At 37.5% G+C, this 15,056-nt stretch overlaps 1 protein-coding gene across 22 annotated transcripts in view; it reads left to right on the plus strand.

Moving 5' to 3' along the window:
• LOC109101175 (calcium-activated potassium channel subunit alpha-1-like) overlaps positions 1–15,056 on the plus strand; it is a 214,843-nt gene that overhangs the window by 137,042 nt on the left and 62,745 nt on the right. For 21 of the 22 annotated variants that reach the window (XM_042736486.1, XM_042736492.1, XM_042736491.1 and 18 more), the window contains exons 6-9: positions 4,501–4,576; positions 5,432–5,507; positions 5,906–6,076; positions 7,964–8,055. In XM_042736486.1, the coding sequence (XP_042592420.1) occupies positions 4,501–4,576; positions 5,432–5,507; positions 5,906–6,076; positions 7,964–8,055 (415 nt within the window). Of the gene's footprint in view, positions 1–4,500; positions 4,577–5,431; positions 5,508–5,905; positions 6,077–7,963; positions 8,056–8,141; positions 8,234–15,056 lie in introns of all 22 variants that reach the window. The other variant, XM_042736487.1, reaches the window with a different exon arrangement.

The raw sequence follows: 15,056 nt of genomic DNA on the forward strand, positions 1-15,056 counted from the left end.
TGTCTGCACTTTAATGCTAATCAAATTACAAAAGACAAAAGATCGCACATTATTCTTGACTAAATAACTTTTGTAACTTTCATAAGTGTAGCGGACATCATCTGAATGATGACCAAAACTTTACTGATGTTTTAAGTTTATTGTGTCCATTTTCACTCCAAAAAAATAACCATAAGAGCTAAACAAAACACAGCACGAGAAGTGCACATTAAACTCTCTCTCTCCGTTGCATATCATCAACATACAGCGAATTACACAAAACACTTTTTTACAACTAACAGTAAACAAATATATATAGATCTCATGCCTTTTTGGGGGGTGCTTAATAAACGGACAAACTTTAAATCCAAAGAACTGCATGCTTTCATTACCCATATAGCTCCATAGACTAGAAAACCCATCAAAATAAGAGTCCCGCCTTAGTATAGGAGATCTCATACATATTTAAACTTACAAAAAATATTAAAATGTATAACAAAAACAAATTAGAAGAGTAATCATAATAAAGTCTGTTACAATAAAGAAGAATTAATATGTATTTAATGTATACATTGAAGTGTTATTTTACATTTGTTTACTTTATTTCTGCACTTGAAAACTGTTAGCCAGCACCCCCCATTATGGGACTCACAGCTGAAAATGCCCTACCTAACATAAAATTACAACAGTTCCTTACTTCAGTGTGCTACACAAACAATTTTGGTGTCTTTCGAAAGAGGACCCTTTGGGCTTTACTTTTCATCATCCAGAGTTGATAATGCTCAAAAAGATTAACAGTTATAGACACTGAAGTGCCTTGAAAAAAATTGTGCCACACTGATTTTTTTTTTATTTCATATAAAAATACATGAAATCAGTCCTGGAGCAATCTAGAAAAGTAATGGGTTGGAAGTCACATGTCTCATGAGTGTCTATTTCAAATCTAAAGAAGATACCATGAAAAACATTACATAATTAAACATAATTACAGTACATCCTGAGATTACTAGAAATATAGCATTTACACTGATAGATGCTCATATAGTCAATTATCACGTGCTGACATGCTGATGGCCAGTTATAGAGATGGTAATCATACTGATGCACCAAAAGGTCAATAATCACTCTATTCATATAGATGACGTTCACATTGATAGATGTGATTACACAGTAATAACATGCTGATTCGCACTCAAACAGATGGTAATCATGCAGATACAGCCACATTCCCCACAAAACACACACACACACACACATATATCAAAAAAAAAAAAAAAAAAAAAAAAAAAAAAAAAGAAAGTATTATTTGTGTGTCACAGGTGGATCACAGTGCGCGTCATGAGCCGTCATGATCCGTCACGAGAGAGTGCCAGAATACAAATAAACAATCTTCCGCCTATCTTTGACTCATCTCATTCTGTTTGTGACACTGTATGCTACAAAACCATGCTGTTTTTTACTACCAAGACACTGTTTTGAGCGTGAGTTATTCCATAATGGACACAAACAATACTGTCCCTGAAGAACTGAAATGTAAACAAAGGAATTACTATCCATATAACAACGTTATTGCTTCATTGGACTAAACATGCTCTTTGGGGTGTTGTTCAGTGGACCCTTACCTTTCTAACTAAACTGGTATTTACAGCTGTGGATACGTTTATGACTCGTTATTACGATGAATCTGGTACATACTGCTTTTTTATTCTTCATGTTTTGATGTGTTCTGCTTACACAAATTTAGCAAATACATTCTTTATAAGCTTTCCATTGAAAAACAGCAACCTGTCGTCGATGCTTGAGGCTTAGATCTTTATAATGATATATAGTTTGTCAAGATTAATTTTGTCCCATTTTTATTTAATCTATTCGTAAACATTCTCTCGTGCAAACAAAGATGGTTCAGTGTGTCGGCATCCAGGTGTGGGTTAACAGGTTAAACTTACCTAAAAAGCACAGTTTATTTAATATGTATCTTTGTTCTGTTGTATTTATGTAGGCCTGCTGAATGTTAAATGGATCCGGTCCATGTTCATTAGAAATTATTTGTTGATTCAGCAATAAAACTGCTAGTATAATTTAATGCAGGTGTTTTTGAACTTTGCTGATTTAAAACATAATCAAAATACTATCTATTTAAATGCCAAAATTTCAAATAAGAGAGGAAGTGAGAAATATCGTTATCGGAATCAGCCAGTAAGTGTTTCTTAAAATCGTATCGGTATTGGCCCCAAAAAAATCCTATAGGCACATCTCTAATCCGGAGCATTCCGTTCACCCAAAACTAAATATTCTGTTATCATTTACTCAACCTGCATGAGTTACTTTCTTCTGCTGAATATCAAAATAAAGAGCAGATCTTTGGTTTTGATGTTTCTCTTGCAGATGCAAGAGAACACAGGAAAGAAACACAGCATGAAAATTTTAGGAAGACACCTTTGAAGTACAGTGAATACAGATGAGTTTAACAGCAGGATTACTGCACTTAATGGAGAAAGCAATTATTGCTATAAAATGTATAATCTTTCATAATCTAACATAACAGTCTTACTTCATGGCATTACAGTTATCAGTTTAAAAACAGCCTGAGAAAACATCACTGCTAGTACAACCCCTAAGATTAATTCAGAATTGTTTTTTTTTTTACTTCTTCATTTTCATTTTAAATCCCTAGAAGGGTTTAGTGTATAAAAAAGCTTGTCACCTCACTGAAGCAGAGAAGGGGTCAGAGTGAAGATACATGCGTGGGAGTTTAATTCTGAAAAGATCAGACCACATACGTCAGAGATTGTGGCTTCAATTTGGGTTTTCAGCCAGTGGCAGGTGTCACTGTCTAGGCTTGAAGGGTTTTAAGTATTGTTAAACAGTCTTCTGGATGCATTCTGACATTCATACCAACGAATACATTATTTCTCGGAGCAAATACTTTTTTTTTTGATCAAGTACATCTGAGGTTGCACATCTTTGAAGTTCTGAGGAAACATCACATTCTGTGTTTCTGAACTTAGAAAGGAGTAGGATCACAGAATCATGATCTCCAGCAAGCTGCTAGTGTTTCGGGGCCCACGGGGTGCTCTGGTCACAGAAACCGTTCAAGAGAGCCGACGGCGCAAAAAGTCGTGTACTGACCTGTTTCAAAACGGTTACCGTGTGAAGTTGGGCCCAGGCCAGATAGGAGACGGCAAAGAGGGTGACAGCCAGAGCTCTCTTTTTCACTGCCTCCATGTACTCTCTAACTGGGGTAAGACATCCTTTCTTGGGAACTTAGTGTGAAGACTGTATTTGCAGAAACTGCGCGGTTATAATTTTTCGCTTGTTTACTGTAAGACGTTTGTTGGGAGTTTATTGCAGTGTTTTTGTTTCCTATTGCTGAAGATAACATCAAACTTGAAGTAAAAATATTTTTGCAAAAAGAAACTGGTGAATCCTGTCAGGAAGCTTTTTGATTTATTTTTGTACGAATTGCATCAAAGCTAAGGTGGTGTGTTTCTGAATAGATTATGTTTTTGAGGCTGAAGGCTGGAAAAATGCTGTTTATGTAAGAAGCCTACTGAAGCTGGTGATATTGTTCTCTAATCTGCTTCCTGATGCACTCGTTTCAGCACCTACATCTCTCTCGCGCTCTCTCTCTCTCACACACACACACACACAAACTTGTGATTGTTCCATGGTTCTTCTTTCTCTGCACAAAGCCCAAATAAACTGCTGAAATAATACATGCATATATTACATAATTAATATTATTTTTTTACACGGTTGAATCTCACAATCTGTACATATTTCAAAAGGTATGAGAAACAAACAATATTTTTGCTAGTAAATTAGTTTTGCTTAAAAAAAGTTTAATTGTCATGAAAATTGTGATTGGTAATGTTTTCATAAGTTGTCTGAATGCAGTATGTGCACACTATACAAAAAATATGAGAATGAGCTACTGTATTTGCCAGAATGTGCAGAACTGAGTACACTGCATGGAATATACATCCACTTTGTGGCTCATTATTTGATTGAGCTGCTAAAATTGAATTGAATTATATAAAAAATGTGTATTTCTTAATTTGTTTGTATTAATAAATGTGTGTAATATGACCACTGAAGCAGGTTTCTGCTGTTTGGCATGTTTCTCATTGCGTACTGTGTTGTTCCACATGCTATTTTTGAAGACCCATAAAATACTGTTATTACATATTAACATTATTATTGTGACTTTTCATAACTCTGAGGCAATCCTCCTGTTTGCAAATTTACCAGTTATACATATAAAATGTAAGTTTTAAAAAAAAAAATACTAATTACTCTCCTGTCATCACCAACTATACTTAGCAAGTAGTAAATCATGGCTGTGGTGTAAAAATAAAACTAAAGCCAAAAATTGTTTGGAATGTTAGAGCAAGAAAGAAAACTGAGCTTGTCAGTGCCAATTATGGTTTCTTTAAAAAACTGAATGTAGAATCCAATATATAGGAATCTGGTGTCTGGCTTTTTATTGATCCTCGTCTGCTTTTCTCTTTTCTCTTGCAGGTCTGAGGTTTCTAAGAGCCTTGAGATTGATACAGTTTTCAGAAATTTTACAGTTTTTGAATATCTTAAAAACAAGGTAAGGCCGACATATCACTCTCTCATTCTCAGTTTTAAAAGCTCCACTCCGCTGGCATCAACACACAGTCTCTACAGCTCCTTAGCAGAATCCGGTGTCCCTTCCATCGCTTTCCACACACCTCTGCAGCTTTGACCCAGAAGTCTGCAGGGCTAGTAACTGAGCAGAATGTTTTACATGTGTATTTAGCATGCAGTAGGTAAGAGAACAGGGCTGCCCTCCAGCCTAATGAATGCAGGAGTGTGCAGGAGCAGACAGGCCTCTGATTGATTCCTCCCCCGGCAGGCTGTCACACACATGACAGATGAGCGCCTCCTTCATAAATATGTCAATGAATCAGAAAGGAATTGGAGAAAAAGCAGTCGGCACCCAACTCAGTGGTTGTAAAACTGCTAGACGTTTCATTTATTTTAGCTGCCATCTCGTTTTTCAGTTGGGGGAAATTGCTTAGATATATCACACCGAACTGACAGCTGTCAACAGGACGTTACATTTGCACCACGGTATTTTCTCTCATTGGCTGCTATAAAGGGGCGTTCACATTGATGGTGATTTGCAGTGATCAGGGATCATTTGTATTTTTGTGAGAGTGGTGATTTGAGGCGACATTCGAGTAGAAACTACCAATGTGAATGCTCCTTTAGACTTAACAGCCCCAATATGCGTCGGTCATCCTCAGGATCCCACTGTCTTCTGATTTATTTGCTGATAACCTGTATGTTCACTCCCAGCGAGCAGCGTCAAGGCAAGGCATTGCTCGTGTGTGTGTTGGGCTCAGTAGATGACTGACTGATCTGTACGTCAGTGTGATGCGTTTCACTTTGAGAGGTGTGATGTAACTCTCGTCTCTCACAGTAATTCCATCAAGCTGGTGAACCTGTGTTCCATCTTCATAAGCACATGGCTCACTGCTGCAGGATTCATTCATCTGGTGAGTGAAAAAACACACACACGCTCCCCTCTCTCCCCATGCCCTGGAGAAATGACAGAGAAAGGAGTGCACATGCAGATTCATGGGAGGAAAAAGCTCCTAAGCGAGCGTCACGTCTGTCCCTTTGTGGCGCATGTGGTTTGTGTTGTAGTTCATCTAAAGGTTCGATGTCTTGTGGTTCTTTTTTCGTGTTTTTTGTTTCGTTTTGTTTTTATCAGGGTGTGCCAGAGGACATCTGTGCCACTAGATGGCAGCAGAGACTCTGATCGCCACTAAATCCTCAGTTTGGTTGCTCTCACAATTCATCCTTGTGATTTTCTGTATGGACAGTAGATGGCTGTAGAGGATCGTGTTTTGATCTGTCAGTAATTCACTCTTCGCTCTCCTTCCCCTGGCAGGTGGAAAACTCAGGGGATCCATGGGAAAACTTCCAAAACTCTCAACCGCTCTCATATTGGGAATGTGTGTACTTATTAATGGTCACTATGTCCACGGTGGGATATGGAGACGTCTATGCAAGAACCACTCTTGGACGCCTTTTCATGGTCTTCTTCATTCTCGGTGGTCTGGTAAAATCACTTTTCCTCTCGTTGGCACTCCTGCACCCCTCCCCTTCCCCAATGCAAACAACTACCATGTAAAAAATCATGCAGAACTCCTGTGATTTGACACTTTCATAACCGTTGTCTTTCCACACTTATAACACTGTTTTTACCATACCACAGTCTTCATGATAGCCCAAATTATAACACTGTTTTCACCATATTGTATATGTCCATTGCCTTTGTAATGTTTACTTCCCTGCCGTTAAGATCCATTACCTTGTTTGACCATTACAGCCCAAGTTAAGATGAAATGTACATGCATTTTGTAAATTTTTGTAGAATGATAGTACCCCTCATTATGTTTACTGCATTTAAAATAGCATTTTAAAGAAATGTATTTTGACAATAATGTTGTTGCTATTCTCTTAAAACAGTTTTGCGGTTTCAGGAGATCCCATCCTTCTGTCTCCCTCCCCAAATTCCAACAAACACAGTGGCAGTCGGATGGCCCATAGTCCTGCTTGAGCGTCACCATAGCAACAGCAGCCAAAAACACGCTTATATGTGCATGTACAGCAAAGTATCTTCAGATGAATATACTGGAAAATATACATAGAAATAACAGATAAAGACAAGATGTTTATGTTCTGCAGGAAGTTTTTGGTTAAATTATTTACAAGTGGAAAATGACAATTTTGTCATCAATCAGAGAAACCGTTATTTCAGATAGTTTCAAAGAGTTGATTGATGGCAAGAAGTAAAATACCAAAACTGAACCCAAATAAATTTGGTTACACTATTGAAAGCAATGGGATAGATTAGGTAGAAGTAGTTCCTTATGATCACATTTTACAGTGAATATTTTTGAGTAATGATGTCGCTTTGAAACTCTTTCAGAGAAACAGTTAAAAAGAAATGACTCACAAAAATATTCAGATTCAAGAATCAATATATATTGCCTATTCTTAGTGTTTAGGTGGTTAACAGACTCAAGATCAAGGTATAGATCATCCACAGACATTTAGAAGGTCTCATGTGAAGCTTATATAGACATAATGCAGGACAGATGCGCTTCAGTTCTATCACTGGATACAGAAAGTTCCAGATGTTTCCATAGCAATCTGCTATTTCTTTTTGTTTTTGAGGAGGGCTGGAAATAATCACTGCTCTGCTTTATATCAGGTGTTCAATTAATGACTTCAGTATGGAAATGTTGTAAACCGTCAGATCTGATCAGGCAGATGTCATAATTCATCAGGGCCCTAGAGAGAGTTGAAGAACCTCTCACAACTCTCACCGGGAGGTCAGGCTGACAACTCGGGGATTAAGATCCCTAGGAACACGCATAGCATGGAGATAAAACAGAACTTTGTCAAGGCTGCAATCTTGCAAAGTGCATCCAGCTCATTTGAAGCACACTAATGAGTCTTAATGTGCTTTGCAGCTGTGGGCGATCAGGCTGGACTATTCAAATCCACTTGCCACTGCATTAGTGTTTGTTGGACAAAACATGGCATGTAGGTTTTTTCTTCTTTCTCTTCCTTCTCAGAAGACGTTTTTTGTGCTGTCAGAGAAAATACAGATAGGCAGCACGACAAACTTTTTAAAAAAATTGTCTCCAAATTGGGCATTTTGTCCATTATTCCATTTTCCCCTCAATTTGAATTTTTTTTTTCAGTTCTTTTCAGAAGCACGATGGACATTTTTAGATTTATAAAATATTTTTTATTATTTTAATTTAAAAAATAAATAAAAAGGAATATTACCAAGCTACATAATTTTATTTTTGGAGCAAACACATGTCAATTTCTGCACCTCAGAGGTTGGGAAAAAAAAAAAAAAGTCCAGACTCGGACGGGTCTCTCCACTCTCTTTTTTAGCCTCTGCTTCTGTCTCCTATCTTCTCCTTAGGCCATGTTTGCCAGCTACGTCCCTGAAATCATAGAGTTAATAGGAAACCGCAAGAAATATGGTGGTTCCTATAGTGCGGTAAATGGCAGAAAGTAAGTATTCCAGGTGCCTCTGTAGCTTTGGTCACAGCAGAACCCCTCTTTGCATGCACTTTTCTTTTTCTGTTCCATGCATGTAGGCCATGTTTGCTCGCTACGTGCCAGAAATTGCTGCTCTCATCCTTAATCGGAAGAAATACGGAGGGAGTTATAACTCGACACGAGGCAGAAAGTAAGTCAAAATCCAGAACCAGGTGTGGTTGTGTGACTCACACGCCCCCGTCTCAGATAGAGAGGGGGTTAGTGCAGACAAAAAATGATAGGACGAATGAATGTCACACTGTGACTGGAGACCTTGGCCATCGAAGCCACATGTCCATGCCCTTTGCTCTGTGTCTGTGGCTTCTTTTCCTTAACGCATCTGCTGCATTTTAATTTCATTACAGTGACTATTGTTGCTTTTCCATCTGTTATGTGCTACCGTAGAATCAGTGTTTGTTTTGCATTTGAAATGAAAAGATCACAGTGAATGATAGAAGATCACTAGTTTATACTCAGATTAAAAAAAAAAAAAAAAACGCTGTTTGCTTAGTGTCATCATTGTCTTGTGTTTGTTTCAGTTTTTTGTTCTCTGAGTTCTGCTCATCATGCTTGACCCATATTTCGCATGCTCTCTGTGAATGGACGTCTGTTGGCTTTTTAGTTTGCATGCTGCAGTGAGAAAAGCCTCTCTGGCTGTGCGTCACTGCTGACCCTTCACCTCATCTCTGTGTGACATGACTCTGGCCCTGATCTTCAGTCAGCACACACCCTGAATGCCTGGATGCCTCAGCTCTCGCACTGGAGCTGCTCCATTGCAATTGGCTTGCTTTTTTGCCCCGCTTGGTACTTTTACTATGTCCCATTTTTTCTTTTCCTTTTCAAAGATGACCCCTGAATGTGGATATTTTGAACCCCCCCACCCCCCAATCGTTTCTGGCTCAAACACGGCCCTGTCATCAGCACAGCGATTCTCCCAAACGCTAGCATTTACGTTCCAGAGCCCCCTCTATCTCTCTCGTGGGCGCTCTATCCTTACCCATTTCGCAGCGTGAAACAGGCCTACGGTCACGTCCGGCTTTCATCATCTGAATTTGAGGGCAAATACTAAGCCGGGAGAAAGCCATTAAGAGCCCCTTTGTTTGATGCCGTTTCGCTGTCAGTGAAACAAGATTGATGAAATGTTATGTTTGGCCTCAGCCCCACGTTTGGATTCGCAGTCTGGTGTTGAGAGAAGGCCTTGTCAAAAGAGCTGAGCCTCTCTCTTTCTCTCACTTTCTTTCTCTCTGGCTATGCATGCATCTGGTTGCAATTACAGTAGGCTCCAGCTCTCTGGCCGAGCAGAAAGACAGGCACCAGGCTTTGCCTTATTGTTTAAATATGCATGGGACTGTGTGCTCATGAACGGACACATCACGACACCTTGAAATAAATGTGTCGGGATATTTATTTCCACTGTCAGCACATTTCCGACAAGCTCAGGCTGGTGCAAAATACATATGTTTAGAGTCTAATTCTGCATAAACTCACAAATGTCCAAGAGCCATTTTTCCATGAGTAGGTGTTTATGAATAAATGTTGGGAGCTGCATAAATGATATATAAACACTGACTGTAATAATGTTCAGTGTAGAGTTTAGCTTGACTTTAAAACAAATAATTATAGGTAATTTTAAATGTAGTCTAACAGTATTCTCATCATATTTGTAGGAACAACAGTACAGCAATAAAACCAGTTTCCGTCTTTCTTTAACTCCTTTTTTTTTATGAATGTTGAATATGCAGTCACTTTCATCCCTTTGTTACCTTGCTAACAGGGTTCCAGTTGTGGCTATGACCGGAAATATGACAATAAAATTATAATAATTTAAAGTCTAATGTGCAAAACTTATCAGATATCAGTAATTTTTCTTTGTCTGATTCAAAATGAGTTATAATATTTCAGAATATTTTGTACAGTATTTTTGATCAAATAAATGCAGCCTTGTTTAGCATAAGATATGTTTTTCAAAAAAATCTTACTGAGCACAAACCTTTGACTAGTAGCGTGTAACTATACTTGTAGTCATAGTCTGTATACTAAAGAGTCCCTTTAACACATCATTTTTGTTAAAAGTGTGCTCTCAGTGTACTTAAGTGCTTCTTAACAACCATCTTTATCAAGTAAATCTGTAATTTGTCAACTAAAAAAGTAATATAGCTGAAATGTTGCTTATTAGTAATATTGTATTTATTTATACATTTAATTATTTGAGCCCTGACAGTATGGTCATAGTGTGCCGAGCCCTAGCAGTAGTTTGAAGTGTAATCTCTGCTATTGAAACCATGCAGCAGCCAGGTTTGTGATGGCTGTTGATGTCAGCGTGTGTTCAGCGTAGCGTTTAACCATCAGAACAGGAACGCAGATCTGGATCTATGACTCTAATATAGAGCAGCGTTCTGTTGGATCAGGTCAGGGTCTCTGTGGTTTCCATTAGAGCACTGCTGAAACTGACATAAACCCTGAGTGAACTCTGAGCTCATGCGCCGCCTCTGAGCTTCTCTCCAGAATCTAAGCCACACCAAGAACGTATAGCCGGCACCGCTTCCCCCACAGACCAGGCCTGTGTTGGCATCCACATGCATGGAGTAAGAGTTGAAAAGAGGACAGAATGGCATATAGAAATGCCATTACTGATATGCCTCTCACAACCAATTAAAATGAGTGAGATCAATAGCGGTTCACTCATCTGTTTCTCTGAGTTCAGCTTAGGTGTGTGTGGAGAACTATCCATGCATAGCTGACAGTCTGATGAATAGTCTGTGATGTTGGACAGCTTACTGCATTGTCCTGCTAGTTATAATTCTGAAATATAACAGGATTTAGCATTTATGTATAACCTCCTGGGACCCAGCAAAAAAAAAAATAAAAAAAAAATGGTGCATTACAAACAGAAAAAAGAGAATGTTTTATTAATTTAAAAGAATGTAATATGTTAAATGCAAATATAATTCTAAAATAATGTTTGTCTTGTCTTTGAAAATATGTAGAAAAATGTCTGCATGTATTTTTTATTTTTAATTTTTTTTATTATATTGTGCACACGATTTAGTAAAATGAGGTAGCGAATTATGTCGTGGACACGATTAGCTTTTTTTTCATGCATGTCATGTGCTGGGCACCATACAAATAAAATAAGTTTCTGTAAAATGTAAGTAAAATGAAGCTAAAATGTAAGTAAAAATAAAATGGAAATGGAAAATGAATAGAAATAATAAAAATAATACATTGACAGGTACATGAAATTCTAAAACAAAAAATAAAAATGTATTCAAAATATCAATAAAAAATATAATAGTGTATAAATAATACTAAAACAGTAGTAATATAGGTTTGGAACGACATGAGGGTGAGGAAATTATTACATTGACATTATTTACCTTTTTGGATGAGCTATCTACTTAAGTTCTCTAACATGTTAAAAGATGTTACAGATTTATTTATGCAATGTTTACTATCTGGCTTTATTACACCAGAAATAATTTGTATAAATATGGACAAAAGTGGATGTTCCTGACCTGTCTAATTTGTCAATGTGTGTTTTTGAGGCGAATTGTAATTCTGTGAAACTGTGCATGTTTCATAGAAATCCCATGTTTATTTACAAGAAACTGTTTGAAAATGATTGAAAATATATAATTGATAATATAACTGATAATAACTCCTAAATATGTGGTGTCTCTGTGAAGCCTAGAATGTATGTTTACAATTAGAGTTTAGACAGAAGTTGGGAATCCTATTACCCTTCACAGAGCTGGGTCCCAGAAGGATCATTTAACTATATAATTGGTATGCAAACATTTGTGCCCATCAGAAACCACTTTGACTGGACAAGAGCACTGCTTAATCCTCTTTTAGTTCAGAGACACATGGAATATTGCGTTGGTCATTTATTTGTGTGTTCATATTTCCCACAATTTAATTTAAATAAGTAGACGATGTAAAACAAACCACATGCGAGAGATTAAAACTGACTTCTTGAGATGTGCAGCAGTTTGCCACCACAATAACCATATTTACCTATTTAGGTTGCAGGTCTGTCAGTATGTTTTTTAAAGGTCTGTTCTTAACTTTTTACATTTGGTACCCAGAGGGCTATTTCTGAGCAATACTCAGCTTTACAGCATGTGTAGGGAAATTGCAGTCAGATATGACATAATGGAGTGTTTTTGAATAATTACAGTAGTTTAAGGAGGTGTTACTAGCTAAAGAGTTGCCAAATTAAATTAATTATTGTCCCCCTGCATCAAGTTGTTTATTGTAATGATAATGGAGCCCTGGCCCCATGTGGACTACACATGTATTCCATCTCAAACTCTGTTCTCTCTTCGTTTGAAGACAAGGACAGGCATGCACCCCTTTCATCACACACCGTTCTCCTCACAGCTATCATTTGGACACAGCTTTTCCTAAAACATTGTTGATTATAAAAGTCTGTGAGGAGCGCAGAAACAGACCGGACACTTTTTCGTTCGACTCAGTTTAAGGATTAGAGCAGTATCAATGGTTTCGCTGCTGAGGCTGATGTTCGAGCTTGTTGTTTTTCATTTCTTTTAAGTTTTGGTTATGATTTCCATATTTTTGGTGCTATATTTTTTTATTTTTATTCAGCATGATTCACAGTGCATGCTTGGTAACTGCCCTTCTGCATTTGCTTGCTCAGTTTGTGCACATTTTTTGTTTTATTTCAGCTTATCGTGTGTTGTAGCCCAAGTGTTCTCTTCACTGTGTGTTGTTCACAGTATAGTGTTGTTAGTGTGTGTATTTTAAGTTGAAGAAATCTTTAGTGTGTAGATTTTACTTTTTTTTTTTTCACCAGTATTTAATTGTTTAAATGTTTTAATATTTTAAATTGAGTTTTTTATTGTTAAAATGCTGTTTTTTCATAGTAATTATTTATACAATTTTTTAATCAGTGATATAAACTTTAATTCTCTCCTGTTTCTGAGCAATAGTGTGATTATACAGTCATAAAGAAGTTTGAAATAGAATGCAAGAAATGCCAACAGACAAATAAGTCACGTAAAATGATCTTCCACTACTTTTTTGAAAGGAAACATGTTTTTCCATCTTCGTGCTTTTCATAAAGGTGCACTCAGTAATTAGAGTAAAATTGTTCGATGTACACTCAGATTGAAGACTCTTATCAGTAGCCTAAGAATAGCTGTTTTATTTTACAATAGGCATCATGAAGGCTCATGTTAACATCACATGACCAGCTGAATGCTAATTTTATCACTCTCTGTTATTATGCACTTAAAAAAATCAGCTGTTGATAAGTCCTACTATGCAAATTTATTCTTTCAGAATTATATCTACCAGTTCAATCCTTATGTTATATGTAATACAGTAATATTACAAAGTAGTAACAGTTGTTATGCTCAATATTAATATTTTTGGGGAAACCACTATACTTTTTTTCAGAATTCATTGCTGAATAGAATGTTCATAAAAGTTCAGTTGGGGTCTTACTGACCTTATGTATTACTGAGTGCACTTTTGCGCAAGCACAGAAATACTTATGAAGGTTTAGGCATCACGTAATGACATCAGTCTTATCTAATACTCTTTTGTATGATTTCACATCTTGTATTGCTTTTATTGGCAGTACCATAAACTTGAAGAAAAAAAAAACAAAACAAAACACCCCCGCAGTGGTGAAACACAATCAGTAGCACAGTCACGCACCACTGATAGCTCATCCAAACATGGAGACAAGATGTCTGACATAAGCTGAGACTCCATGCCAGAGACTCTGTTCTAGAGTAAAAAGAGTGAGAGCATTGTCATACAAAACTCTCTGATTTAACTAAAGCTCTCAAACGGGCATTTTTGGAAATAGGAAAACATGAATAATGTGTCTCTCATCAAGCCACCCCTTTGCCAGACGCTGTTGGCTTTACACCAAGCCATCAACCCAACAGAGTCTTCTCATCCCAGGACAGTCATGCGTGCAATTACTACCACTCATTAAATACAAGAGGCCAGATCTGTGAAGATCATTATGTGTGATAGCATCCAGACACTGCACCCATAAAGCCTCATCGCGTCCCTCCGGCAAACAAGAGATCCGCTTAATGTTTGCCCTGGATCTGAGCACAAATAAGCACCTCTCCTGCAACTGAGAGTGTACAGGCACATACACCCAGTTACAATTAAGGTCAGCAGCCCCTGTTCTTTGTAAACTCATGAGCACATCATGTCTGCTGAGGGAAGAGAGAGTTAGTTTGGACAGATTTAGATTGATGACCGTGCATGGTTAAAGCTCTTGAGACTTTGACCACAGCAGTATTGGAGTAATCCAGCATGGGAAGTGAAGTGATCCGCAAAACCCCATGGCTAAAGCGCAACTCTTTAACCTCCTGTTGCATAGAAGCCCTGCTTGACAAATAAAGCATTGTTATTGTTCTGCAACAGTAATAGAAGTGGCCATTAATTTGTTAGGATAGTTATGATGGGCCGTAATCTTTTATATGAGTCAGATCATTGACATGAAAAAACTCTTGAGAACAACTTTGGTGTGTAATTTAAAGTGCATTAGTATGTAGTTTGGTGTATAGTTTAAAGGCTTAAAAACACAACCTTCAGTTGAGGGATTTTTCAGTCACTCTTTCTGCAGGTTACATTGCTGTGCCAGTAGGTGGCGACACGTGACTTTCTTTGAGTCATTGAATCATTTACTAAATTGATTTGTTCAAACACACTGATTTATTCAGTAATGAAATATGGGATGGACTTTGAGTGAGTCAACTAAATCACTGACTAATGCCTGTTTCACACTGGAGGCGCAAGCAGTGTGGAGAGCGTATGCAGAGCGTGAGCAGCGCGCGCCCATTGTGCTGCGGTTTGTGTACTGCAATACAGATGAATATCGTCATATATGTCGTATTTCCCAGCTTTCTCCTTTGAACACTGTGTGCATGACAATAGTATAGTAATTTATAGTAAATACTATAGTGTTTTTGAACCATACTATA

This window comes from Cyprinus carpio, chromosome B13 (assembly GCF_018340385.1).
Source record: "Cyprinus carpio isolate SPL01 chromosome B13, ASM1834038v1, whole genome shotgun sequence".
NCBI lineage: Eukaryota > Metazoa > Chordata > Actinopteri > Cypriniformes > Cyprinidae > Cyprinus > Cyprinus carpio.